This window comes from Hakea prostrata, chromosome 1, assembly GCF_041222555.1.
Source record: "Hakea prostrata isolate BN-2017 chromosome 1, UWA_Hpros_2, whole genome shotgun sequence".
Lineage (NCBI taxonomy): Eukaryota > Viridiplantae > Streptophyta > Magnoliopsida > Proteales > Proteaceae > Hakea > Hakea prostrata.
In genome coordinates this window covers 77,648,813-77,676,697 of record NC_142600.1, presented here as the reverse complement: position 1 = coordinate 77,676,697, position 27,885 = coordinate 77,648,813, and the positions used below count along the sequence as shown (strand labels likewise).

General features: G+C 37.5%; 2 protein-coding genes across 3 annotated transcripts; both read left to right on the top strand.

Moving 5' to 3' along the window:
- Nucleotides 1-186: 186 nt before the first annotated feature.
- Nucleotides 187-6,264, top strand: LOC149030251 (obscurin-like protein). Of its 2 annotated transcripts, XR_016171254.1 has the most exons (6): nucleotides 187-2,642; nucleotides 2,789-2,939; nucleotides 3,113-3,260; nucleotides 3,373-3,618; nucleotides 3,772-5,523; nucleotides 6,120-6,264. XR_016171254.1 is itself a non-coding variant. In XM_089142544.1 (5 exons), exons 1-5 carry the CDS (start codon nucleotides 980-982, stop codon nucleotides 4,048-4,050), a joined length of 2,487 nt encoding a protein of 828 aa, XP_088998670.1. In that variant the 5' UTR covers nucleotides 187-979; the 3' UTR covers nucleotides 4,051-6,084. The 2 variants fall into 2 exon arrangements, 1 of the variants encoding a protein (XP_088998670.1); XM_089142544.1 differs by lacking the exon at nucleotides 6,120-6,264 and having other exon boundaries at nucleotides 3,772-6,084.
- An 8,483-nt stretch (nucleotides 6,265-14,747) lies between these two features.
- On the top strand, nucleotides 14,748-27,380 carry LOC149030250 (Peptidase family M48 family protein). The gene is made up of 3 exons (XM_089142543.1): nucleotides 14,748-16,118; nucleotides 16,262-16,413; nucleotides 26,259-27,380. Exons 1-3 carry the CDS (start codon nucleotides 15,177-15,179, stop codon nucleotides 26,506-26,508), a joined length of 1,344 nt encoding a protein of 447 aa, XP_088998669.1. The 5' UTR covers nucleotides 14,748-15,176; the 3' UTR covers nucleotides 26,509-27,380.
- Nucleotides 27,381-27,885: the final 505 nt, after the last annotated feature.

Here is a 27,885-nt window from a genome sequence, read left to right as displayed (position 1 = left end):
TGTCCATATTTAACCCAACCGATACGATACATCTCGATACATCTCTTCATTCAATTACACTAAAATACATTAGCCAGAGCAATACAATACTCGATATAGGACGATACGTCTCTTAAATCACTTGACCGATACGATACTCGATACCGATACTTTAAACCTTGCGCATGGGGGAGTAGAGCGGTTTCATTACAACCGTATCCTGCAAACAACTCAAGTGTTACATGAAATGAAATAGAGAACACAAGCCAGCGCTTACTATCAGCCGCAGTTCTCTACAGTTTGCCGTCGGAGCCAAGGCCGAGCCCCCCATAATGATGCCTAAGTTATCATCGGTCTATTACCAACAGGAGACCAGCCGGACAGTAAGCAGTATCTTATCATGTTTGAAAAGATTAGCCTGAGGAAAACGCAGGTTCTGGTTGAGACTTAAATCGCAGATCTGGGAGGTAGATTTTGATGGAGATGAGCCTATTTGCAAGGGCGAAACCAAGTATGTGTTTCAGGACTTCAGTTTGATTATGAAGCAGATTTCCCAGATCGTAGATAGAGAGAAGGTTTAGATTTGGGCGTGAATTTCAGGTAGAAGGGAGAAGAAGAGAAAAAAGAGAGAGAAAAGAGTGTGGCGATTCCGGACCTGATGTCCTCCTCCCGATTCCTTGTTTCGTAACTGGAAAGGATTTCTTCTCTATGTTAATAACTGAAAAGGATTCTATATTTATCACTTAATTAATCTCTCTTTCTTTCTGCCTCTGCTTCTTTTTCTCTCTAAAAACTGACTCACTTTCTCACTTTGAGAATGTTTCAATTTCATTTCGAAACCTTGGTTTAGACGTTGAATTCTCCCTTACGCAGTACTTTGTTTGATGATCGGACCTCTTTCGTGGACTGACGGGGATGTGGGTCCAAGAATCTTAAATGGTTTCAATTGACCTGTTGGGTTTTCTTATTAGAGTTGAGCTCTGCCTTGGAGTGACCTAAAATGGAAAAACACGTCCAAGGCCTTTTCCTTGAAGAATGGCTGAGAAGTAACAGCATTAGCAATGGTAGCAGAAACAACAAGAAGCCTTCTCCGTCCTCTTCTGCTCGAGCCATTATTCAAGCATGGGCGGAGTTAAGAGATTCTCTTCAGAACCAAATCTTCCAACCCTCTCACGTCCAGTCCCTTCAAACCCTCCTTAACTCTCAAAGTTCCCTACACGTTGCAGACCCGCAAGCGAAGCTCTTGCTTTCTATTCTCAATTCTCCACATCTACTCCCTCCGCCTGAATCATATCCTTTATTTTTAAGGCTCCTCTACATCTGGGTTCGGAAATCCTCCAGACCATCTCCCTCTTTAATCGAGACGGCCGTCACTGTTATCTCCCGCCTTCTGTCATTCGAATCGGACGCCGGAAAGAGCTCTTCTGTGGTCTCCAATGGTATTCTTCTCCTTGGTGCCCTGTCGTTAGTGCCCTCTCTACCCAGAAGCTCTAAAGATGTTTGCTTGGACATGCTACCTAAGCTGCTGGAGGAGGAGTACAGATTTATTGGATTGTGCGAGGAACTTGTTCCTGAGGTTCTTGCAGGAATTGGGTATGCTCTTTTTGCTGCTGAACTTGTTCATTTTAGTAGAATACTGAATTCTCTACTTGGGGTTTGGAGTAAGGACGGTGAACCTCATGGTCGGGTTCCTTATGGGCTTATGATTTTGCATTTGATCGAATGGGTGGTGTCTGGTTCTGTCAATTCCCCATCCGTGGAGAAAATTGAGTTTATTAGCCGAGAGATATCGGAAATGCCTAAGCCCAATCATGCACCATTTGCGGTTGTCATGGCTGCTGCTGGAATCTTGAGGGCGCTTAATAAGGTTATGCCTAGTCCTAGCAAGGCAGAGATTATTTTCCTACTGAGAAAATCTGCAGAAGACTGCATTGTAGCTATGTGCAGAGATTTGATATTTAAAACTGAAGGTTTTCTTCATTCGATTGATAATCCTGAAAATCGTCTTCTCCTACAGTGCCTGTCATTGGCTTTGGCTCGAAGTGGTTCAGTTTCTCCCAGTGCACCTCTTCTTTCATGCCTGGCAGCAGCTCTGTTGATTGAAATATTCCCTTTACGGTCTCTGTATACAATGGTCGATCGATATTCACGGGGTGATTCTGGGGTGTTGGGGCTTAATGGGGTCAAAGAGCATATGGATAGTATTCTCTTTAAAGAAGCTGGGGCTATAACCAGCTCATTTTGTCACCAGTATGTCTCAGCTGATGAAGAACAGAAGGGGATCGTGGAGAATCTTATGTGGAGCTATTGCCAGGATATTTACTCAGGGCATCAACTGGTTGCTCTGATGCTTCAGAGTGAGGGGAAGGAGTTGCTTGGGCTATTGGAGAAAATGGCTGAATCTGCTTTCCTTATGGTTGTGATATTTGCGGCCTCAGTTACAAAGCACAAGTTGAATTCAAAGTACTCAAGGGATGACCAGCTGGAGATTTCAGTTAGAATATTGATTTCATTCTCTTGTGTGGAGTATTTTCGGCGTGTTAGATTGCCCGAGTATACTGATACCATAAGGGCAATTGTTGTTAGTGTTCAAGAAAATGAGAATTCCTGTGTTTCGTTTGTCAATTCAATGCCCTCTTACACAGAGTTGACAAACCAACAAGGTATGATCAACTTGGTAATGCAATACAACTTGATCAAATTGTGGAATTTCTCTTGGACTGGTCCTGAATATGAGTTTTTTTTCTTTCTCTTATCTTTATGATAGTGATTACCATTTAAGTGAGATCTGAACCGGGTTCTCTCTTAGGCTTATCTTGCACGGACAAAATCGAATACAACTGGTCAAAAGATGATGTGCAGACTGCCCGCATTTTGTTTTACCTGCGGGTGATCCCAACATGCATTGAACGTGTACCTGGTCCTGTGTTCGGGAAAGTGGTGGCTCCAACCATGTTCTTGTATCCTCTAACTGGAATTTTCTTAGTTTTCACAGTAATTCTCACTTTAGATCTTTTTGTATGTACTGTTCTTACCATATTCTCTAATCCTTTCAGTGGGGCCATTTAAACCTTCATGGTAGTTCATTTCTATTTGTGCTTCGTATTCTAGTCCCTTAATACAAAGGAAATAGATACATGGGACATCAAAATGGAAAAGTGTCTGGGGCATCACATACCTTGTTTGCAGCTTTTGTATCCTCAGGACAGGACTCTAATCAGGATGATAGGGTTCAATTGAAGGAGCAGCTAGTTTTTTATTACATACAGAGAGCTTTAGAGGTATGATACTACCCAAAAAAAAAAAAAATTCCTTCTTTGTGTGACTTGAGGTGGACTATCAATTTGCAGACCCCTCATTCCTTTTTCTTCTACTCCTTTCGTGTGAATGTAGGCATATCCTGGAATAACGCCTTTTGAAGGTATGGCTTCTGGGGTTGCAGCTTTGGTACGACATCTTCCTGCCGGAAGTCCAACAATATTTTACACCATTCATAGTCTTGTTGAGAAAGCTCATAGGCTTTGTAGTAAAGCCATGAGTGAGGATGCTGATATATGGAAGAATTGGCAAGAAGATTCAGAACCTTGCAAGAAAGTTCTGGAGTTGCTGATGCATCTCATTTCCCTAGTGGATATACAGGTATCCTATGTTTTAGTTGTGAGCTAATGTGTGAACTTAAAAGTGTATTCTGGTTTGAAACCCCTTCTTGACATTCTGTTTGTGTTAAATTGGAATGGAGATGATTCTAATCTAGCTGAGATTAATAATTTTCCTTTTGAATCAATTGACCAGGTACTGCCAAACCTAATGAAGCTACTAGCACAGTTCATTTCAGAATTGCCGAAAGCTGGTCAGAACGTTATACTTGATGAACTATATGCCCAGGTTGCAGAGTCGGATGATGTTACACGGAAACCTACTTTAGTTTCATGGCTTCAGTCACTTTCTTACATCTGTTCTCAAGCTTCTGCTAGTAGTGAAACTACCACCAAAGGAAGAAACAAGACAAATAATACATCTAGATGGAACATAGGAACCTCATGGTTTGATAGAATTAGTTCAAGACTGTGATGCTTGACTGGGAATTTCTTTATAGTATCTCATCATAGAAGAGAAGAGGGGGAGTAATAATGGGTTTGGAAAGAAAATTGTAACATATCTTGTTATATAATAAATCAACAGACTTTTTCCCTTTTGTGTTCATCCATGTAGATATGGTTTCTAATAAAATCCGTTTATTTTTTGGCACATGTGGACCTGTGTCATACTCGAACTTTTCAGCCTGTAATAATGTTTGATGAATATTCAGATCTGATGCCATTGAACTTTGAGGGTGGTAATTTGACCCGGTGGAAAAATTATACTAGAAGTTTATAGCTAACCATGGGAAAGGCAGCAATGGGTGTATCTCTAGAGGATGTTCTTCAGGCTCAATAGAACCTGAATATGTCAAATGATGGAGCTTACCCAAAAAAAGAAGAAAAGTATACCAAATGATGGAGAACTTCAAGTCCTAATGAGTTTTCAATTGAAACTCAAATGAGCTACATGATATGGTTCATTACAATTAATCAGCATGATTGAGCTGGCTTCATACCTTTCCAGCTGGCTTCACACACCTTGTATACTAAACCTGATTATTAAATGCAAGTATAGTGTGTATTGATGAAAGGATGTTTATGATTGATACATAATGTTGCATGAATAGTTGCTTCTTGGCGTGTTCATGGGAAAAATAAATATTTTAAAAGCTTTCTGTAAATGAAGAAATAATGTGGTGCAGAATTTAACAATCTTGCTGAGTCAAAGAACTTCAAGATTGACCTCCAAGCAAGTTAAATTATTAGATGGAGAAATACAGATCCCCATAAAAGAAAAGGTCAGTAGAGCTTATAACTATTCAACCTCAATTTTTTATTCATGTTAGCTTTCATTTTCTAACCATATCTTGTATTCTTGACCCAATGATCCATCAGCCTAATGCAAGCATTGGTGGTAAACCTATACAACTATTCTATTTACTGCACTTGCATAAGGTCATTGAATTGAATTTCCAATAAATGAAATATTGAAATACATTTGAAAGATAAATTTTTATGTATAAGATGCAGGGTTTAATTGAAACCTTGCAGTATGCTTTTGAATTGAGTCACTAGTTTCCACTCCAGAGAAGAAGAAGAGTAGTAGCGAGAAGAAGGATAAGAGTAAAAAGAGGAAAGCCTCTGAGGTTGAAGAAGGGGATGATGAAGAGGAGAAGAGTGAGACCAGCTCTGAATTGGGGACCCCGGTGGCTTTGAAGCCAAGGGCTGTTGATGGATTTTCGAAGAAGAAGCCTAAATTGATGGACACCACCAACGATGAGGAAGGAGAGTAGTTGCTGATGCAGCTACCAATCCTAACACTATTTCCAATTTCAGGATCTCCCAACCCTTAAGGGAGCAGTTGAAGTCTAAGGGAATTTAAACGCTCTTCCCTATCCAAGCTATGACATTTAGTATAGTCCTTGATGGTTCTGATTTGGTTGGCCGTGCACGCACGGGTCAGGTATTAATTCTTCCATATCTCGCAGACTTTCTCCTTTGATATTCTTCATCTGCATGCAAGTTTCCAGAACTTGAACCAAAACTTTCTACATTCCATGTTGCTACTGCTTGTCATTCAGTTAGGCTATACGATGACATCCTAGTGGGAGGCTTGCTTATCTTGTAATTCCTGAGAACTGTGCTTTGTTTTTAATTCTCTTCAAACATATGGGTATTGGCTAAAGTTGATGATTGTATCCCACATGATATACAAAATTGTTATAGTGCTTGTTTTTGAGGTGGTGCCCGGTGACAACTTTGTTCTTGGTTGTAGCAGAAGCAAGGCTTTTCCTTTAGATTTTAACTTTAGCTGTTTATTCCTTAAATCACCAACAAATGTCAATTGCTATAGTGAATCTGTAAGCAAGTTACGAAACCTCTCTTGATAATATAAAATTGGCAAATGACCAATCATGTGAGCCGTGTTGCTTTCTGGTGGAGTTCTGGTCATAGCCTCCTATTCATTTAATCATCCAGCACATAATTGGTGGCGGATAGATTTTTATTTGTGGGATATTAAAAGATTGTTCTACTGAATATGCTTTTGAAATATTTCAGGGAAGGACATTGGCTTTTGTGCTACCTATCTTAGAGTCTTTGACAAATGGTCCTGCTAAAGCCACACGGAAGACAGGGTACGGGCGAGCACCTAGTGTCCTAGTTCTTCTGCCAGCCAGGGAGCTGCTACCCAGGTATTTTGAGGTGTAAACTTGAAATATCCAATTTGATAATTGTCTGGCATCCTTCTCTCTGAGAAATAACTTTCTTGAGATTAAAGGTATCAATTTGGTAATGATTTGAATTCATTTCTATATGAGATCTAACTTCCCTTCAATTTCAGGTACATGCTGACTTCGAAGAGTATGGCTGTGTTTTAGGATTAAGTTCATGCTCTTTATATGGAGGAGCTCAATATTCTCCTCAAGAGGTCAAATTGAGACGAGGGGTTGATATTGTTGTTGGAACCCCTGGGCGTGTAAAGGTATTATTACATTTCTTATAATTCATACTTCTTATGTAGTTCTTCATTGCATGCTTAAATCTTGATATTTTCTGTTGTAGGATCACATAGAGAGAGGTGATATTGACTTTAGCTCATTGAAGTTTCGTGTTCTCAATGAGGCTGATGAAATGTTGAGGATGGGTTTTGTCGAAGATGTTGAACTCATTCTTGGTACGTGGTGCTTATTGTAAAAGCTTTATTTTCCTTTTTGACTTTTTGTCATTATGCATACCAATCTAGGGAAGCTTATTCAACTTAAAAAGACATCTTAGTTACGTGGTGCTTATTTTAAAAGCTTGAATTTCCTTATTGACTTTATGTCATTATGCTGTCACAGTCATTAGCAAAGTTTATTGAACTTGATGAAAAAAAATTAATTAAAATTGTTGTATAGCCCCACCGTGATCCTCTCCTCTCCCCCCCCCCCCCCAAAAAAAAAAAAAAAAAAAAAAAGGAAAAGAAAGCAGAAAATATCTTTGGTACATAAACCATCATTCTAGTACATCTGTGGAATGTTGTCATTGAGAATTCTATGATCAGTTCTGTGCTATGATTTGTATGTCAGACAACTTTCCTTACCAAAACTGATGTTTAGCTTCATGTTGTTGGATGAAATGGAGTGACATGTCTATAATAGGTGTAGTTTTCATGCAGTAAACATGATGTGTTATTATCAAATTTGATATATTTTAAACATGTTGTATGTGATACCTGATAATAATGTCACAGGTTTCTCCATCTGAAAATTAAAATGCTCGAGGGGTGGTATATATTGCATTTTTTTTTACTTATGATCCAAACAACCCACCCCCCTTAAAATAAAAAAAATAAAAACCAAAGAAAAATGTAAGGATTCTACAGGGTGTGCGATTGATGAACCAAACCGGTTCACCAAATGGCTCACCCGAACCACCAAATGACAAATAAAACCGAAGGATATTCCGGCGATTGATGTGCGATTGAAGGCTATCAGAGGTAGAGTTTGGTTTTCTTTGATTACCCTTCTTTTGCATTGTTTCTACCCAAGATGTGTAAGGTTTTCAAATTTTTCTCATATTGAATCGGACTCAGTCCTGAGTCCCGGAGACGTAGGTCTTATGACTGAACTCCGTCATCAATGTTGTGTGTCTCTTCCTTGCTTTCTTTTATGCATTTCTCATTCTTAGTCACGTATTCAATCACAATTTGGCATTTGAGCTTGTTACGGTGACTCTGTGATGAAATTGAATTAGGGTTTCTTGTTGTTTACTTCCCTAATTTGATTTTTATGATCTTATATAGAATATTAGGCATATTTACTGATCATCTTTGTCACTAATACCTATTTAGGATTACTAGTTTGGTATTCAGGCTCTTTGTTAAGGTCTCAGGTGACCTAATTTGATTCGGTAATAATTTTTTACCTGTTTATGAGATTGTTTTCTATCTAATAATTACTAAATTAATTAGTTGGTATGAAATGTGCTAGAAATTTGTTATTTATTTGCATAATCTATTCACTGTTGTTACCTAGGCATTTTATTTGGTATTTATTTGCTGTGATATGTTAACTACAATATATGAATTGATGCTGTTATAAACTGTACATGCTTAGCCAACATTTTTTTGTGGTTTAGATTAATTTTTTTGTAATTATTTTTCCGATTGTTTTATCAGTATACTTGTATTTTTTTCTTGTATATACTAATTTATGAGATTTGTTGGTGTAAAAGTGGAGCTAAGTAAGGATTTGTGTTTGCCTGGGAAAGGTTCTCCTCCCAATGTGGTTACCACAAGCTCTAGTAGAGCTGTAGGTCTGAGTGAAAACCCTAGGTACCTAAATTTGGAAGCTCCAATGGGGAGCTCTAAGGTAGACATTGAAAAGTTTGATGGGACTAGGGACTTTGGGATATGGAAGAGGAAGATTAGAGCTCTTATGGCCCAACAAAGACTTCTGAGGGCTATTGATGACCTTGATGCTTTCTTTGAAAGTATAGACCCTGTATTAAGGACTGAGGTGATGGAGAATGCAATTGGTTGCATGCTTTGGAACTCACTAATGGTGTTATTAGGTACTTAGATGAAGAGGATAACACCCCCATGAAAATGTGGACAAAACTTGAACAAATTTATTAGAAAAAGAATTTGGGTAATAGGATTTATTTGAAGGAAAGATTGTATGGCTTCAAAATGGATCATGCTATCAGTCTAGACCAAAATCTAGACATGTTTAAGAAATTAGTTCAAGATTTGGCCAGCACTGGGGAGAAGAGTAAATTAGATGACTAAGACTTATCTATCATCTTGTTAAATTCCCTTCACAATGATTATTTTGTTGTTAAAAAATCTATAAAGTATGCTTGTCAAAATATTACCCTTAACCAATGTATTGATGCTTTAAATGAATAGGGAGTCAGAGTTGTTGGCTTCTGGGAATGCTAAGGGAAGTGGGAAAAATCTATTTGTTAAGGGCAAGGGCTCTTATAACCAGGGGAAATTCAAAGGGAAGGGATAATCATACTAATAACAATGGGAATAATAGATCTGACTCTAACACTAAGAGATGTTTTTTCTGTAAGAAAGTGGGTCACTTTAAGAAACATTGTTATGCATACAAAAGAAAATTAAAAGAAAATGAGACATCTAACTCTGATATGCCTTTTACTAGTAATGGTCAAGCAAACGTGTATAAATATTTGTGGAGTGCTGACTATTTTTTATAGTGATAGGCATGATTGTTGGATCATTGATTCTCGATGTACTTATCATATTTGTCCTCATTTACATTGGTTTACACATTTGACTGAGATATAAAATGCTAAAGTTATGATGGGAAACAATGATGTGTGTGATGTGGTTGGTATTGGCACTATTAAATTGTTCACTCACACTAAGTATGTTTTCACATTGCATGATGTAAGGTATATACGATTAAAACAGGAACTTGATTTCAATAAGTAGCCTTGATAGTGCTGGATTTGATACAAGTATTTCTAGGGGTATCCTTACAGTTTCTAAAGATTGACATGCATGTTTGAAAGGTAAATTTCAGTTTGGTTTGTATGTATTAGATAGTAGTACATACTTTGATGGTGTCTTTAGCATTTGTTGTTTATCTAGTGACTCATGCATCTTAGGCAAGCAACACAGGTTGAGTTTTGGGGTTGATCTTGTGCTATATTAAAGTATGTTCATGCTGATTTGTGGGGTCCAACGCCAGTCATGTTTTATTGAGGTAACTCCTGTTTTTTATCTATTGTTGATGACTATACTAGGAGTACTTGGATTTTCTTATTGAAGTCCAAGGATGAGAACCTTTGAGGACCTAGGTGCTTTCTTTGGAAGCATAGACATTGTTTTGAAGACCTAGTTACTCGGGTTGCCATTGGGTGCATACTTTGGTTTATCCTATTTTGTTCCTTTATAAAAGGAGGTGGTTTATTTTGTTTTAAAGGTGTTATGCTTGTGTAAGGAAGTTGATTATTAAATAAATTTAAAACAACATTTTTTGTGTCTTGTCTTCTATTGGTATTTGTTAAGTTATGCTTTATGGTGAGTGAAGTCTTGACCAATTATGATAGTGTTGGCATGTTGATTGATTATTATTGTTTTAATGTACTCTCATATGTGCTCATATTTGCATTGGTGTACTTGCTTGATTGAGGTTTGGAATGCCTGAGTGATAATAGGTGGTGTTGACATGTGTGAGATTGGTTTTAGCACAGTTGGTTGCACACACATGATGGTTCTTATTTCACTTGGTATGGCATTAGGAGTATCCCTGGTGTTTGGAGAGGTTTTGATCTCCATTTTAGCCTATATAGTGTTGGTCTTGACATAGGTGTTGTCAAGGGGGTGTCCTCACATTTAGTTGGGGTTCACATGTGATTCAGGGGGTATGATTATGTCAACTTGTATGGTTTGAGTGAGTATTTACTTCAAGGTGTCTCGGATTTATGTTGTTGTCGAGTAGGTTGGTTTGCACCAGTGTTGCAAGGTTATGTCATGTTAGCAGTTGGACTTTTATAGCTTGTGTGTATTGTGATTAGAAATCATCATAGTTGGTTGGAGTTTGTTCCATTATTTTGTTTTTCATTAGTGTAGTCTTATGGGATTAGTGTATTTGAGTCTCATGAAATTTACTTCTTTTCTTTATCTTTGATTGATCTCTACTCTAGGTGACCTGGATTTGTCTAGTAGTTGATTTGTGCTCTACTTGTGGTGAGGTCTCAGTGACAGAGTTAGGAGTGTGTTTGCCTTTGGATTTATCTTGATATTTTTCATCTTGTTGTTAAATGTAAGTCTATAAGAGTGTTTGATATCTTGAGTTACTCAATTCATTATGTTTTTTAAGTAATTGGATACATGTTGTCTTTCTTCACACTAATGTAGAAGAAAGAATTATTTGCAACTTCTTTAGGCATTTTAATAACTGAATTGAAAATATGACTTGTAAATGAATCCTGTTGTGGTTTCATGTGTACTCCATTGGCATTGATATATAAGACTTAATATTTGAGTTTAGCTTTGTGTTTTGCATTTAAAGGTTTGACAGTTGCCTCTAGTTTCTCATTTCTTTTTCTGTGCCTTTTATCTGCCGATTATGTGGTTTACATATTGGTTGTATGTCATTTTATTTTTATTTTTTTGAAAAATTTAAAATCAAAATTTTGAAATGGAAGCACTTGGATCTGTTAGGAATTTCCTAGGTTTTTAGGATCTACCTAGTTGAGGGGGAGAGGTTTATTCTTATTTGTTTGAGTTTATTCTTTGACAAGGATAATTAGAAATTTAACCTGTTGGTTTTTATTTAGTTAAAATTTCTTTAGCTGTTCACGTGTTAAACATTCATTAATCATTGTCATGGTTTATATATATATTTAAAGGTTGAATTATTCAAATCTCTCTTCTCTAGTTGTTAAGTTCTCTTATGTATCATGTGATATGTATTAGACTTGACTTGGCTTATATTGTGAGCATTTGTGTAGATACATGGTCTGTTTTGGCAATATCTATTTGTTTGGATCCAAGTTGTTTATTGTGATAGTCGTGAGGCTCTGTTAACCTAGCTTGTCTTTGGGTATCACCATATTCTTATTTAAAAGTTTACACTTTGTTTTAAGCATTACTTGTTTATAAAATCATATATATAATATTATGCTTTTGCTGGCATGGGTAAGTCTATGTGATGGTTTAGCACGTCTTGTGGGAGTGTATTCTTTGTTTTTCTATTTATCACTGGTATGGTGATGTCCAAGTATGTTTGTTTGTTTGATCAGGTTTTGCATATGTTGCATTTTTAGGGGAAATGCTGCCTAATTTTTTACAGCTCTTGTTTATTTTGTATCTCTATTATGAGATGTATGCCTTATTTGTGCATGATTACTCTCCATGGTTGTTTGGTTTGAGTTGTGGTTTAGGGCTTCTCTACATGTTGCATTTGTTGCATGGTGTGTCTGCAATGAGTCCTTTTGTTGTTGCATGTATTTAGGTATTTTGCATGTTTGTATTTGCATTGTACTGTTGGTTTCTTTCTTTTTGTCTTGCAGGAATACTTGGATGATGACTGTTGTAGTTCGATTCTATATGGGAAGCTATGCTTATAGATTAAGGGGGAGATTTGTAAGGGTTAATCTGTCATTTGGTGGTTCGGGTGAGCCATTTGGTGAACCGGTTTGGTTCATTGCTTTGTATATTTTTTTTTGGGTTGGTTTTGAATAGTAGAAGTGAAGTTAAGCGTGGGTTCGAATAAGGGTTTCTTCTCTGTTCTTTCTTTCTCTTGTTCGCGCGATCTTGCTCCGGTGGTAAGCGTTGCCGTTGCAACTCGAAGAATATTCCAGCGATTGATGTGCGATTGAAGGCTATCAGAGGCGGAGTTTGGTTTTCTTTGATTACCATTCTTTTGCATTGTTTCTACCCAAGATCTATCAGGTTTTAAATTTTCTCTCATATTGAATCGGACTCAATCTTGAGTCTCGGAGACGTAGGTCTTATGACCGAACTATGTCATCAATGTTGTGTGTCTCTTCCTTGCTTTCTTTTATGCATTTCTCGTTCTTAGTCACGTATTTGATCACATATCTCATCATAGAATAGAAGAGGGGGAGGAATAATGGGTTTGGATAGAAAATTGTAACATATCTTGTTATATAATAAATCAACAGGCTTTTTCCTTTTTTGTGTTCATCCATGTAGATATAGTTTCTAATAAAATCCGTTTATTTTTTGGCACATATGGACCTGTGTCATACTTGAAACTTTCAGCCTGTAATAATGTTTGATGAATATTCAGACCTGATGCCATTGAACTTTGAGGGTGGTAATTTGAACCGGTGGAAAAATTAAACTAGAGGTTTATAGCTAACCATGGGAAAGGCAGCAATGGGTGTATCTCTAAAGGGTGTTCTTCAGGCTCAATATAACCTGAATATGTTAAATGATGGAGCTTACCAAAAAAAGAAGACAAAGATGCCAGTCCTAATGAGTTTTCAATTGAAACTCAAATGAGCTACATGATATGGTTCATGACAATTAATCAGCTTGATTGAGCTGGCTTCATACCATTCCAGCAATACTTAAAAATAAATTAAAATAAAAAAACTGGCTTCACACACCTTGTATACTAAACCCTGATTATTACATGCAAGTATAGTGTGTATTGATGAAAGGATGTTTATGATTGATACATAATGTTGCATGAATAGTTGCTTCTTGGCTTGCTCATGGGAAAATAAATATTTAAAAGCTTTCTGTAAATGAAGAAAAAATGTGGTGCAGAATTTAACAATCTTGCTGGTTCAAAGAACTTCAAGATTGACCTCCAAGCAAGTTAAATTATTAGATGGAGATATACAGATCCCCCCATAAATGAAAAGGTCAGTAGAGCCAATAACTATTCTAACCTCATTTTTGTATTCATGATAGCTTTCATTTTCTAACTATATCTTGTATTCTTGACCCAATGATCCATCAGCCTAATGCAAGCATTGGTGGTAAACCTATCCAACTATTCTATTTACTGCACTTGCATAAGCTCAAGAGGAGTCTATTGAATATAATTTCCAATAAATGAAATATTGAAATACACTTGAAATATAAATTTATATGTGAGCTTACATTCAGAGGATTTCAATATGTTCAGTGGACCTAAAATGGGACTTACACAGAAATTTGAGTACTTATTCGGCCATCAGTCCTTGAATCCAGCAACTGAAAACAAGAACTGAAGTTACCAGGTTTCAGTCATAATTTTGCACTTCAGCGAGACATTAAACAGAAGAATCACCCAACATTAACTCTCGAGTGGTAGGGGAAACCCAGACTCACCTAAAAGTAAAGTCAAGAAGAAATTAGGGTCTGTTTGGTTACACGAGTCTAGAGATTTCAAATATCTAGAGATTTCAAATTTATAGATTCAAATATGTAGAGTCATAATTTATAAAATTAGCTGTTTGGAACCAAATATGTGGAATGAAATATGTGGATTCATCAGTGATTTTTGTAAATGCGCAAATATTTAGCATTTTTATAGTATGGATGAAATCTTTAGATTTCACCCCATACCCATAAATCTACATATTCATGTTTTTAGTGTAACGGATATAAATCTTGCATTCATAAATCCAAAGATTTCAAATCTTTGGATTCATGTAGGGCCTGTTGGTTACGTGAATCCAGAGATTTCAAATCTCTGGATTCACAAATGGGAGATTTTTACCTGTTTGGTTGTGTGAATCTCTAGATTCATGAAATCTAGAGATTCATATTTTTACACTAAAAACGTGAATCGGTAGATTTGTGGGTATGAGGTGAAATCTCTGGATTTCACCCATACTATCAAAGCGTTATAGATTTGAACCATAATTCAATAAATATTTTTTTAGGATAAATCTAGAAATTTCATTCCAAAAATTCAAACTAACCAAACAGTTAATTTTACGAACCATGACTCTAGAGATTTGAAGTCTGTAGATTTGAAATCTCTAAATAAGACTCAAGTAACCAAACAGGCCCGTAACCAACCATGCCCAGGGCCTGTTTGGTACTAGAGAATTGGCCTGTTTGGTACTAGAGAATCTCTGCATTTTTACGGCAGAAAGCAAGTTACAGTTGGTAATTTTTGCCAAGAATGTCTTTTCTGCCTTTTCCTTGCTCTAAACAGCACACACTCAAATATCAAAAACTAAGTTTTGAGGGGAACTCAATCACGCTGGGTTCCTAAAATCCATTTTGTGATCTTTCTAACACTACCTCTGCTAAAGAGGATGGAAGGCTTTCTCTCTACTAGTTTTGAATTTGTTTGACTGGCTGAAGGGGTAATTGTGACCGCTTCAGCCGGTTGTAATCTGTCGCCGACCGCTTTTATCTCTCTCCACTGGCACAGGCTGCATCAAAGTTCTTTTACAAGTTTTCTGCCATGGCTGTAACATGTATACCTGATCATGATGACACTTCACCAGATGATCTGAAGCTTCCACCTTCTTCTTGATCGATCGATTCATCTTCTCGTCCCTTCTTGTTCTCTTCCCCCTTCCTTCAGCCCAAAAAAAATTCTTTCTTTTTTCGAATTTTCTTCTTGACTGTTCTCTGTTCTGGATGATATTTGATGAGTTGATGCATACTATTTCAAAATCATGGGTTCTTACAGAAAAGCTAAGCTTGCTGTTGATGCTTTCCGGGGCTTTACTTCGCGGATGTTGACACGAGCTTCGATTGGAGAGGCAAGCCAGCCATTCAAGCACCAACCTAATTCTTCGACTACTGGAACTGGGAAGGCTAGAACTTTTGGGCTTTCGGGTTCATCCTTGATTTCTTGTAGAACAAGTCTTCAAAGTGGAGGAAAACAGGCTCATCACATTCCCTTTCTTGGCGGTGGGAAGAGATTTTATTACGTTGATCGCCATCGAATTCAACATTTCAGACCCAGAGGCCCTGACCGATGGTTCCAGAACCCTCGAAACGTGTTCGTTGTTGTTGTTGTTGGTTCGGGTTTGCTGATTACTGTTTACTTTGGGAATTTAGAGACAATTCCCTATACAAAACGTAGCCATTTCGTGCTTTTGCCTAAGAGGACCGAGAAACAGCTTGGAGAAGCTCAGTTTCGACAGATAAAGGCTGAGTTCAAGGGAAAGATCCTTCCTGCTATACACCCTGAGAGTATTCGTGTAAGATTGATAGCGAGGGATATAATTGATGCTCTGCAAAGAGGGTTAAGCAATGAACGTGTGTGGAGCGATCCCGACTACTCATCGGATATGAGTGGGATTTCCGAAAGTGGCAGCAATGATGCTTTGACGGCATTGCATAGCAGTGCAGAGGGGAAGTTTGAAGAAGGTTGGAGTCGTGAGGATGAGATTCTTGATGAAAAATGGGTTGAAAAGTCCCGGAAGAAGGGTAAAGAGCGAGGTTCAGAAGCTGCAACTGATCATTTGGAAGGATTGAATTGGGAAGTTCTTGTAGTGAATGAGCCTCTAGTGAATGCCTTCTGCATTCCAGGTGGCAAGATTGTTGTTTTTACCGGGTTGCTTCAGCATTTCAAGTCCGATGAAGAGATAGCTACGATAATTGCGCACGAGGTATGTGTATGCTTATATTTTAATCACGAATCCTAGTATGGTGGCAATCCTTATATCTTTTGTACAAATTGGATCTCCATATTTGATCACTATTACTAAGAGACCACTCTGAACTTATATTTTCCCCATTCTTCGTCAATCAGGTAGGGCATGCTGTGGCTCGACATGGTGCAGAGGGGATGACAAAGAACCTCTGGTTCGCCATCCTACAGTTGTTGCTCTTGCAATTTGTTTCCATGCCTGATCTTGTTAATACAATGTCACACTTGCTCCTAAGGCTTCCTTTCTCACGGAGGTATCAATCATTTAAGCCACAAATGCATTTCATACGTATTGTCGTCCTTAGGTCCTTGTAGAGAGTAATTGTTGAGAAATTGTCCATGTGAATTTCTTCCTTGAGAATGCACAACGGTACCCTGCATATTGACTTGTTTTTTCTTTTTTTGGATGAATCTGTATATCAACTAGTTGCATGGCCATCATTTGCATTTCTTTATTATTGAAAGAAAGTAGAAATACTAAGGGGTGGGGGGTGGGTAGGTTGGAGGAGTCATCTGATATGTAATCTTGTCAGCTTAGATATTCCCTCATACCTATGAGTTGGGAAAAAGAAAAACCTTCAGACTTCTCTGCAAGTTATTGGAGATAAACAAGAACCAATTGTGAACAAAGTTAATAATGCAAATAAATCTGATCGACCAACCACAAAAGGACACCAATTCTAAATTTGAAAAATTCTTCTGCAGATGATGGGGAAAATTCAAGAGACCTAGTCTAAATCAAACTTCTTTTTTCATAATAATATAGTCACCGCTACCATGGTTCGAGAAATTGGTCAAAATTGACACTTAAACTGAGAATCGCAGCTCTTCACTAAACTGAAACGGAATTAAAAGTTGAAACCACATGTTATATGCTTTTGATGCATATCATATGGTTTCGACCCTCTAGGCTGTATTTCAATAAGTTTGCAAGTTTTGACCTAAAAAAAAAAAAAAAGAAAAAACCCTATATGAACTTTGCTTACCTCGTTGAAAACTTGGCTTGTGTGATAATATTGAAGACTCGCGGCTTGGGAGAGTGCTGTGTTTCCTACTTGTGTTGGTTATTGGATTTTGTGATGTTCATCTCTTGAGACGTTGATTATTGGTGGTTCCTATCTGTCCACATGTAATGGCACACTTGCAGGGGAGATTGAAGGTTATTATTCTCTTATATGCTCAAGTGATCAGCTCAAGACTCTTTGAGTATTAGTATTTGTTCGTGTTATCAGCAACCATTTTATTTAAAGATGGTATTCAACAACAATCTTATTCATTTGGTCCATAATAACTTGATGTTGTCTAGTTTGTAGTAACCTGTATTGCCTCTTTGGCCTGTAGTAGCCTATACTGCATGTCTGTTTTGCAATGACTTATATTGCCCATCTGGTGTGCTATGTTGCCTATCTGGTTTGCACTCCTATATTGCCTATTTGGTCCGTAATAACCTCTATTGCCTATGTGGTCCACAATAACCTATATAGCCTATTTGGTATGCAATAGCTTATATTGCTGATTTGATCGGCTATAACCTATACTGCCTTTTCGATATGCTTATATTACCTGTACTATTTATGACAACCTGTTGCTGTCTAGTTTGTAGTAATCTATGCTATCTATTTATCAATTGAGTTTTTATCTAGGACCTCTGTTTGGGGGCTCGATATCTGCCTTCCCTTTTTTTTTTGCAGTTGCAGGCTCCTACTTATACCTGTCTTCCTTGAGAAGTGCTTTTGATGCTGCACTTTGAACTTTCTTTTGAGTAGATGGTGATGTACTAGCAGCCTTCTTTGCAAAATATCTTTGATATTGTGAATTGCAGTTAGTGTTTGCTGCTGCTTATTTCTCTAGTTGCTTGCTGGATTCAGCATGAAGATTATTTATCTGCTGAAGTTGCTAATGGTTGATGTGCTTGGATTGATTATGCTGCCTGAAAGTTGTTCTCCCTGTGGTCACTGGTGTCTACAACTGTTAATCTAGATTGGTGTTGCATTTTATATGTATTATTGTTGGTCCAAGTTGGAGCTTTCCTTCAATCTGTAACTTCCAGGTTGAAGGGTAAGTGTTAAACTGCTAAGGATTCTCAGTTTGAGGGTATGTCCTCCCGAGATTTTGTTTCCTGATCTAGGAGTCTTTTGTTTAGTGAGTAGTCTATTTTCACTTGAGTAAGTGTTTAGAGTGCTTTTTTATTTCTTTTTCCCCTCCTTTCCTATTCGATTGGTTTGTTGGGTTGAAATAAACTCAACCCCAGTGATAGAAGAAACGTTAAGTCTTCTGCTGGGTTAGTTCTTCTTCATCATTTTCGCTTTTAATCTTCCTTCATTAGATTCTAATTGATATTTTGAAACTTTTTAAAATCAGTAAAAGATTTTATCTATGCCAAAAATAATTATGTCATTTGCTAAAGATATTCTTCATAAATTAGCAAATATCCCCATGTCTGAATCCAATAAAAATAAAAATAGTTTAAAAAAAATTCTGCGCCACACTTCAGGAACAAAAATTAGCTTTTCAGTGGTTACTGCTTTTTTCAACTTTTCAATGTGGGGGTTTTCTCAAATCTAAAATTCCGTGTGTAGATTTATTTTCATTTGGGTAGATTTTAAACAGAATCTGCGCAAACTGAATAGGGTTTGACCAGAGCATAATGCCTTCAGAAAATATCAGATATAAGAAATCTTTGCCTTATTGGAGTCATGATTACTTAATTAATATTTGGTGTAAATGTTTTTCCTGGTTTTGAGTGCAAGTTTCAAGGAACAGGATGCACCACCAACCAAGGCTATATTTCTCGGTAGCAATTGAGATTGTCTTAGTTTAATCATATCTCAATGGAAACTTGGGATTTTTCTCCCGGGGGGGGAGGGGGGGGTTGCTTCTTGTTGTGCTCCTTGTTTTTGACATTGAATTGAATCCATGCATTACTTTGAGAACACTCAAAATAATTACTTGTGGTTCTGACTCAAGTTTTGTATTGCATTTTGTTTTTCAACATGGTATCAAACAAGTTCTCTCTGAAACATAACTACCTAAATGTAAATCAAATTGAAGAATTTTGTACTTGTTTGAAAGCTTGGTTCAAAATTTATCCAACAATTCCTGGATTATTTTAGTCTGATTTATGTTGAGGCAGGTATGGTGTGCTTGGATGCTATCAAAATCAACAAATGTAATCTTTTTTAGACATCAAAACAAATGAATATTCTACTGTGTTTTGTTTTTTTCAACAGTCCTTTACCGTATTAAGAATATAAGATTTGTTAAGTTTTAGATTTTATAAAATCCCCAGCATTAGAATGTTGAAAATGGTACCTCATGTTGAAAGTCTAGTTTTTGTTCTTGAACTGGGGGTTGACTTTTTTCCTTTCTTTTAAAATTTGATTGATTTTTAAAATCATTTATATGGGATTCAGTTTTATCCCTCTTGTTGGGGTTGGGGGGTGGGGGTGGGATAGGGTTCGGTTGCTTTAAGTAAATGAAATACGAAACGAAAACACTTAGGCACCCTTGTTGGGGTTGGGGGGTGGGGGTGGGATAGGGTTCGGTTGCTTTAAGTAAATGAAATACGAAACGAAAACACTTAGGCACCCTTCCACTGCCTTTAGTCACCTTGTCACCGTAACAACTATATAGACTATAGAGTACCATTTCTGTAACCTGTTATTCTTTCTGCTAATGCTTTTGGTATCAAGACAAGAGGATGTCGCTCCCTTGCTACGACAATAGGGGAGAAAATGCTTACACACACTCCTTGGAATTGAGGAGGAAACCAACAGCATAAAATGAAGAAGTGGGTGCCCCTTATACAAGATATGTAGGTGTCCCAATATCTGATGGGCAGAGATCTATGTGGGGGCATACATGATTAACACCCTTGATCACACATTGAATAATGAATGCATTTCATTAGACCAATAGAGATTATATTGTATAATAGGAAGCTCAGGTGACAGATTCTAATTAATGCTACACTCAGTGCACCGTTGGAGAGTACTTTTAAGGGGCCTAATATATAACCTCTTAAAGTGGGGATAATGTCAACTCTCAGGGAGTCAGTGGAATGTTAGAGTTAGATTTGGATACTTAGGGTATCTATTGTGACATTTCTTTCTTCTTTTTCTCTTTGGTTGGTGTCTTTAGGTCTGACATACATTGTCTTGAGTAGCCATGTAGATAATGCACTACAAACTGCATCTAGCCCATACATTAGCGTTGCAACTCCCATGTTGACCAGCAGGTTTAACTGAAAAAATATAGATGACTATGGATTGGCATCAGATATCCTTAACATAAGGTCAAGTAGAAAACATGTCACTGTTCCATATTTAATTGTAAAGAGGCTGATAAAGATGAACATTGACTAAAAATAAATGATTTGCAACTGCCTCTTAGTTGACATGTAGGTTGTCTTGCAGCATTTGGCTTCAGTGCTGCACAATTTATGCGCAGCACTGAGCTGCCTACGGTCCAGATGTAATGTGGTGGTCAATCTCAACCACCTGTGTTGTTTTTTCTTTTTCTTTTTTGGGTTTCAGTGGTGTAGTTTCACACCTCCAAAAAAAAGGGGGAAAAAAAAAAAAACGAAAACAGGTGGTTGAGATCCACCAGAATTGATCTGGACCATAGGCAGCTCAGTGCTGCGCATTAATTGCGCAGCACTGAAACTCAATTGTGTCTTGCAACCCTCCCTCCTTTCTGAGGCCAGTTATTAGTTCATTGCAAGCATAAGCTCTGAGAAGAAAACCATTCCTCAAATTTTCTGTGCACTGTACAAAGCTTCAATGAAATCCTTCAGTTGGCTGATAGCATTAAGATTTGATCCTTATCGTTTGAGTCTTCCAGTTTCCCATCCATGAATTACCCAATCATCAGGTTAATATATGTCATTCTGTCAGATGCATTCCCTTCGCTATCATCTCCCGGTGAAAATAAAATGCCTTTTGGGTGTCTCTTTATTTTTGCATGACAGTGAATCAGTGCATTATAAACAACCTGATCACTAGTTAGATTATTCTCCAACCTTTCATCTGCTTCTGTGTCTTCACTTGCATGCCAATCCCACTAACGAAACCATGAAAAGTTCTTAAAGTAGGTTATATACCTAATAACTTCATATTCTTATGCCTTTTAGGCATTTGTAACTAGGGTGTAAGTGTGTAACTGTCACCAACCCCTGTGTAATGCAGGACCAGCACCAGAGTAGGGCTCTTAGGCCTGCTATCCAGCACCTAAAGGTTGCTGCCAGGATTAGTATGAGCAGGAAAATATTCCCATAGCTTTTTGTAGGTTCTTTCAATTTTTGGCTTGGCAGTGGCAACCTTGTAAATCTGCCCAATTTTAAGTTAGGCATGTTTGTCCCTTCAGTCCGTAATTCAGTCTTTTATTTTTGTTTTAACTTTTAATTTCAGTTTCTTTGAGCTTAATGTGGCCTTCATGATTTTGAGAACTGGGTTAAACCTTCTTTTTCCCTTCAAGACTTCTAAGCAAGGTTATTAAAGCGGCAAAGCAACCAAAGCGATTGGGGTTCCGTCTTGGCGTTTAGGCGACAATAAAGCGACCAAAGCGGTTTAGTCAATATTTTTAATATAACTATTTTTAAACTATTGTTTTATACAAATACTTTTTATAATAAACTAAAGTACTAAACAAACATTCAACAATCACATTCATAAAAATAAAAATAAAAAAAATTCAAGAATCACAATTATGAAAAATTATCCAAAAAAATATTAAAAACATAACTTCATCTAATCAAGCATCATAAGATTTATAACAATAATTATGTAGCATGTACTATATCAGTAATCAACCTGAAAATGAAAATGAAAATGAAAGTAGTAATTTTACATTCTTGCTTACCTCTATGATAGTGTGACCCCAAATAAGTGTCTTGTACTCTTGTGCATAGATCAGTAATCAGAATTGATGTATCCATTTTCTCCTTTTTTTAACCAAATAGTGCCGACATGATAAATTAATAGATCTCATTATTCCGATTTCCAAGTCATTGCTTATTTAATGATTCATTGATTATCAATGTTGAATATGGCTCATGCTTCACATTCTGTTGCCGACAGGCACTTCCGGCCTCGGAGTTCATTTTGCAAATTGGGCTTCGATTCCAAAATGGCTCATATATTTAAAGTTATATACGGCATTGTAGAATAAATTATGATTATTAAAAAGAAAAAATAATATGCACAAATTACAAAATGTAAAAAAAAAATGGTTACTTTAGCATCTAGGCGGCAATATGGCGTAAAAGGCAGCAAAGCGGTAGTGCCTAAGCAAAAAAGCGGCAAGAAATCAGGCTGTTAGTTAAGCGGCAACAATTTAAGCGGTTCAAAAACCACTTTGCCGCCTAGGCGGACGCTTTGATAACCATGCTTCTAAGTACTCGAATTTACTTTAGACGCTTATTTATGAGTTTTGTTCTTTTGTGAAGATTTATCTGGTGCTTAAGTCCACGACTGGTTTGGGATATGATATTGAAGTCCAGCACCTAGGTTATTAAGAATGTTGGTGGTTTAAGTCCAAGAACTCGCATTTAGTTATTGATTCAGCCTGCCATCTCCATTATCACTTCATCCATTGAAGCAAGCAAGGTTAGTACATTACATACCCATCCCTATCTTCTTTCCTTTATTTATTTTTGCTTTGTTCTAAGCCAAGAAACCTATCCTACCCTTATTTGTTTCCAGATTTAAGAAATGTCATGTCTCTTGATTTATTGATCAGTTTCGTCAAAGATATAAACTGCACGCTGCACCCGTAAGCTGTTATTGTTGATCCTAGTTTGACCCCTTCTGTCTCCAGCCAATTTCAAGATATCTTGAATTTCGTACTTCAAACCCTAAAAGCAAGAACTTAGATTTAGGCCAGTTTACTCATTGGAACCTCACCAAACTTGGAGGATCGTACCCCTTCATTATTACCTGAATTCCCTCCAAGTTTGAGCCCATTCTAACACCTGTAGACCCAGGTCCCTGTTTCAAGAATATTGACGCTCTATCTCTAAGATCCTAAACCATCCCATTGGCAAATTTTTAAATGAGTTTAGATTGCTCCCAAATTATTTATAGACTACATAATCCTTCACATACCTTACCCTTAACATTTTACACACATTCTAGACAACCCATGGACATCTTTTGAGATCCCTTACTTTTCACTCGGTGATGTATCTTGGGTTGGACGCCCCCGAAATGGGCCCAAGTCCAACTGTGTGCCAAGGAGGCTGAATCCATCGCAGGGGTAGAATAGTCAATTCCTACCCCTGGATCAAGCTATAATGAAGACCAAATCCAGTAATTTAGTTTATTTTGTCTTGAGAGTCAAGTCATTTGTTTTGAAGTTGCAATGGGAAAGAGTCAGAGAGTTGTGTTAATTTAGGAAAGCATTGTTTCCGTTTAAGAAGTCCTACTTTTAAGGATAACTTATATTAGGAAGAGTTATTTCTTTTTTTTTGGGTAATCTTAAGTTATCTAATTAGCATTAGGTGACTTAAGTGAGCTCTCAGATACAAAGGTTGAGATCACATAGTAATTAGATACCTTTTTCAAAGTCCAAGTTAAGTTGTGGTGGGACCCTAATAGTCAGGGTAATTTAGTATGAGCCAATAGTCCTTTGTTTTAGGCTATAAATAGCCTTTCTAGTGTAAGTTATTTTCAGATTTGATTGAATGAAATAGAGTTTGAATATTGACTTGGGAAGTCGTGGCCCGTGGAGACCCGCTGGCTTAGTGTTTTGTTTCTTCAATTTTCAAGACCTGCCTTCCCAACCCCTCCCTTTAGTTTCAGACTTTAGGAGCAGCCCTATTCCCATCACAAATACCCTCTCACCCCTCCCCTTTGGTTCTCTGCAAATTCTAGCCCTTCCCTTAGCCCTAGAAGCCATCTCCCATCCTCTTCTTCTTCTCCACGTTTACAGTCCTAGCCCTAATAGGAAAACCATATTTCCAGCCCCAATTGACCCCTTTTGATTGCCCTAAGCCTAGAACCTAGTCCTAATCTTAAACCCCCCCCCCCCCCCCCAAAAAGCAGCTCTAATTCTAGTGTTCAGAATTTCTGCACCTCATCTTCTTCCTTGAGAAGAGTTGCAGAATTTTTTTTTAAGTTTCCAAGAAAACCCTAACCTTTCAAAACTTAATCCCCTTCCTCTAAAACAGTTTCCACCTTACAGATTAGTAGTATTACTAATTCTGAATTGCAGGAACAGCTACCCTAGCCCCTTCCCAACCCTAGCCAAAACCCTAAATTTCAAAATTCAAATTTGAAACTTGAAATCCACCAAACTTCAGTCCTGTTTACCCATTCCAGTAGGGTTTCAGACCTCTAAACCCATCAACCGTAGCCTCCAGAGACCTCAGTTAAGTGTTGGAATTTAATTAGAAGATCTTGAAGTTAACCCAAAACCTGGGATTACATCACCCGGGGACACTGTAACCGAAAAAAGAAACCCCTTTCTTTATGTTAGAAGGTTGGTTTTGGTCTTGGTTAACTGAACCTCTTTTAACCGAAGACCATGTTGTAACTATCACAAAACCTGCTAATAATATGATTCGAAGTGGTGCAGTTAGTCTAAGCATAAAAGTTTCCATTCATTGAACTGTTGAAAGAGCTCTGTCCATGTCACCAATACCAGTGTCCCCAGGACCAGGATACAGCACCGTGATTGGGGTGAAGCTCAGATTCTTTAGGACCTTGTCAGCCGCAGTCATCTTCCCTTGCGATGCCCATTGAACAAATACTGCAGTTGTAGTCATTGTGCTGAACCCCCTGGGTGCTCATTCCTCTGTAAAAACTCAATGAAGCATCAATGGATTTGCCAGCAGGCTGACATATCATAAGTATCCATCAAAAAATTTGGGTAGGTGACACATCCAGGACAGAGCCATGGGCTTCCATCTCTTCTAGAAGTAGAAAACTAAGAGGCAGAGAATGAGAGATTGATCAAATCCACCAAAAGGGTAAAGTGAAGGGCAGCTTACAAGCGATAGAAGCCGAGCGTCAAAACTGCAAGAAATTGAAGCAGATTTGATGGTGGAAGAACCCAGTAATTGAAAAAATGTCTACTTTAAATTGGAGAAACCTACAGAGATCAATTGCATGTAGGATCAATACAATAATCAAGACAAATTAAATGACTAAGAATTTTTTATTTTAAAATATTTCTTTTTTACATATGAAAATAGGATATTAAAGGTTAAGAAGATGGATAGATAAAAGAAAAGGGGTGGGGGGAAGGGCTTTCTCAGCCCTGGGTCTCTCATCCTTAGCTATCTCAGCTGTTGAACATGTATATTACTCCATAACTGAGGCTACTTTATCACAAATTCAATTTCTCCAAAGTCTTCTTTTTCTATTGTAATGATGGGTCATACATATAGCTTGGCTCAAGCTTTTTACGAAATAGGAAGCCTCTAAAAACACAAATTTGACAAAATAGTAACTGCCAAATTAAAAGCTGAGCAGCTAAATAGACTTCCTATAAACATCAAAATAGAAACTCCAAAAAAAATTACAAACTGAAATTAGACATGACCTAAGATTTTATTAGAATGAAGTAAAATACATGTCTAGAACTAAAAATAGAGACCAAAAGGCTGCATTAGGATGGAATCTTCCTCCACTTGATGGATCCACAAAATCTTCTGAAGAGTTTGCCCAGAAAAGGCAAATAGTGGCTAACAATATTCATGTAAGCAGTGTATTGGTCTTTTTTTCTTCTCCATCCTGACTTCCATTTGGATTAGGGCTGCTTTATGTGATGCTCCACTGAATCAACTGAAACTTGACACATCATCAGACCAGGTTGCCTCTCATATTAGTCACTTCCAGAGGTAGTTTACTGAACAGTTGCAACTTGGTGATGTCATATTAGGGAACTGTGGATGTTCTCTATGAGATTTGAAATCCTCTCTTTGTCCTATGAGGTTCAGGCCCCTTTGTGGACAAATTTAAGGAGAAACATCAATCTTCATGAGTCATGACCTTCTAGCTTATTATTTCATTTTCATCCTAGTTTATGTGTCCACATGACAGTGAGCAGGATCATTTTCTTTTATTAATGTTTTATGGATCTTTAAACTTCTCACCAGGATGGAGATGGAAGCAGATTACATTGGGTTATTATTGATTGCGTCTGCTGGATATGATCCCCGGGTGGCACCCAAAGTTTATGAAAAATTGGGTAAGGTCGGAGGTGATTCAGCTTTGAATAATTATCTCTCAACTCATCCCTCTGGAAAGAAGAGAGCAGAATTGCTTAGGCAGGCCAAAGTCATGGAAGAAGCCCTTACCATATATAGGGAAGTAAGAGCAGGCCGTGGTGTAGAAGGTTTTCTATGAATAGTTGGTCTCTGCCAGGAAGACACAATTTCTAACCAGGATCAATGTGGTTGACAAAGCTTAATCATATGCAGCAAAATAATTGGGGTATGATACGAACCTGTATGAGTCAACTGTATCTATGATTCTGTTGATCTGAATGTTGGCAATTACACAATCTTTAAAATTGCTTCTGATAGATTGAATACATCTGTTGTTGTGTTATCCATGTATTTTACTTTGGCAATCATTTCCAACCAAATTTTCTATGAATGCTTTGGCTTCAGAGATCTTCAGTAGCCTTTGTTTTCATTTTATGTTTGTCAAATATCAGCATTTGGTGATGTAAACAGTCTCCATAGTGACAAACCAAATGAAACACTAGAGGAACAGTCGTGTATTATGGTCCTTCATTCTTTTTATCAATGTTCTCTTCTTTTTTTTTGGGAGGGAATTGGGCAGAGATATTGAAGAAAATGAATGGGAGTTGAACAGGGATGTTGCTTGGCCTTTCTCCTTGATAAACAGATACCACCTTCGGGAAGATTTAATTGTAATTCGAGGAACTCCTTTGAATTGTATATATGGTGTTTATGAAGAATTTCTCTAACTCATTCTAACACATCTGCTTTTCTTTCCAGTAAAATGATCAGTGTTTAAGTGTTTCAAGCTGCTTTATTGACAAATATTATTACTGAAACTATGCAAAACCTGTTTAGGTAGAGATGTTATCGATCTGTTTCAAAGGATGGGTTTTATAATTTTGCCCGCTGGGTGAATAGGCTTTTATGCCTATGCACCCTGCTTGTTTATGTAGAAGCTTTAACACATGAGTTAGGGATCTTTTAAGTTTCATCTGTCCACAGAATTTGAGGTCCTCCTTCCTGTGCATCACAACTTTCCAACCTCAAACAAGAAGGGATGTGGTTATTGCCATGCCCTTACCTGAAACGTCCACTTAAGGCAGTCACCCTTGCTTGTATGAGGTTGGAGGAAGTTGTAATAGGCAGGAAGTAGGAGATTTCCCAGTTGACAGTTGAAACAGATGAAACAGAAAAGAAGTACCTACATGGGTGATCATTTGTCTTGTTCTATACTTAGATATAATAACTAAGGTCATATTTCCCAAATATGAGATGGATGTAGAATCTTCCATGGCAAAAGTTGACACATAAAAAGTCAGCCAGCATGGTGAAATACTATTGCTTCTACTAAAAGTGTCTAAATTAATGACTCTCAACCCTAACTAGACATGCATCACTCCAAGAGTGTAGGAGCTAACAATGAGCATGTAGAGTTCAGATTGTATCCCTTGACGGGGAGCATTCTCCATGGCTATTGACCAAGAATTACAGGGGGCCCAGATGGTGCGGGGTATTTTAAATATTTGTTATTTTT

Excerpts from the sequence above, each read along its gene's own strand:
- LOC149030251 (XM_089142544.1), top strand. The coding sequence starts at position 980 with ATGGAAAAACACGTCCAAGGCCTTTTCCTTGAAGAATGGCTGAGAAGT. Across the intron at positions 2,643-2,788 it reads AGAGTTGACAAACCAACAAG|GCTTATCTTGCACGGACAAA; the intron begins GTATGATCAACT and ends GTTCTCTCTTAG. Across the intron at positions 3,619-3,771 it reads TTTCCCTAGTGGATATACAG|GTACTGCCAAACCTAATGAA; the intron begins GTATCCTATGTT and ends TCAATTGACCAG.
- LOC149030250 (XM_089142543.1), top strand. The coding sequence starts at position 15,177 with ATGGGTTCTTACAGAAAAGCTAAGCTTGCTGTTGATGCTTTCCGGGGC. Across the intron at positions 16,119-16,261 it reads CTACGATAATTGCGCACGAG|GTAGGGCATGCTGTGGCTCG; the intron begins GTATGTGTATGC and ends TTCGTCAATCAG. Across the intron at positions 16,414-26,258 it reads AGGCTTCCTTTCTCACGGAG|GATGGAGATGGAAGCAGATT; the intron begins GTATCAATCATT and ends ACTTCTCACCAG.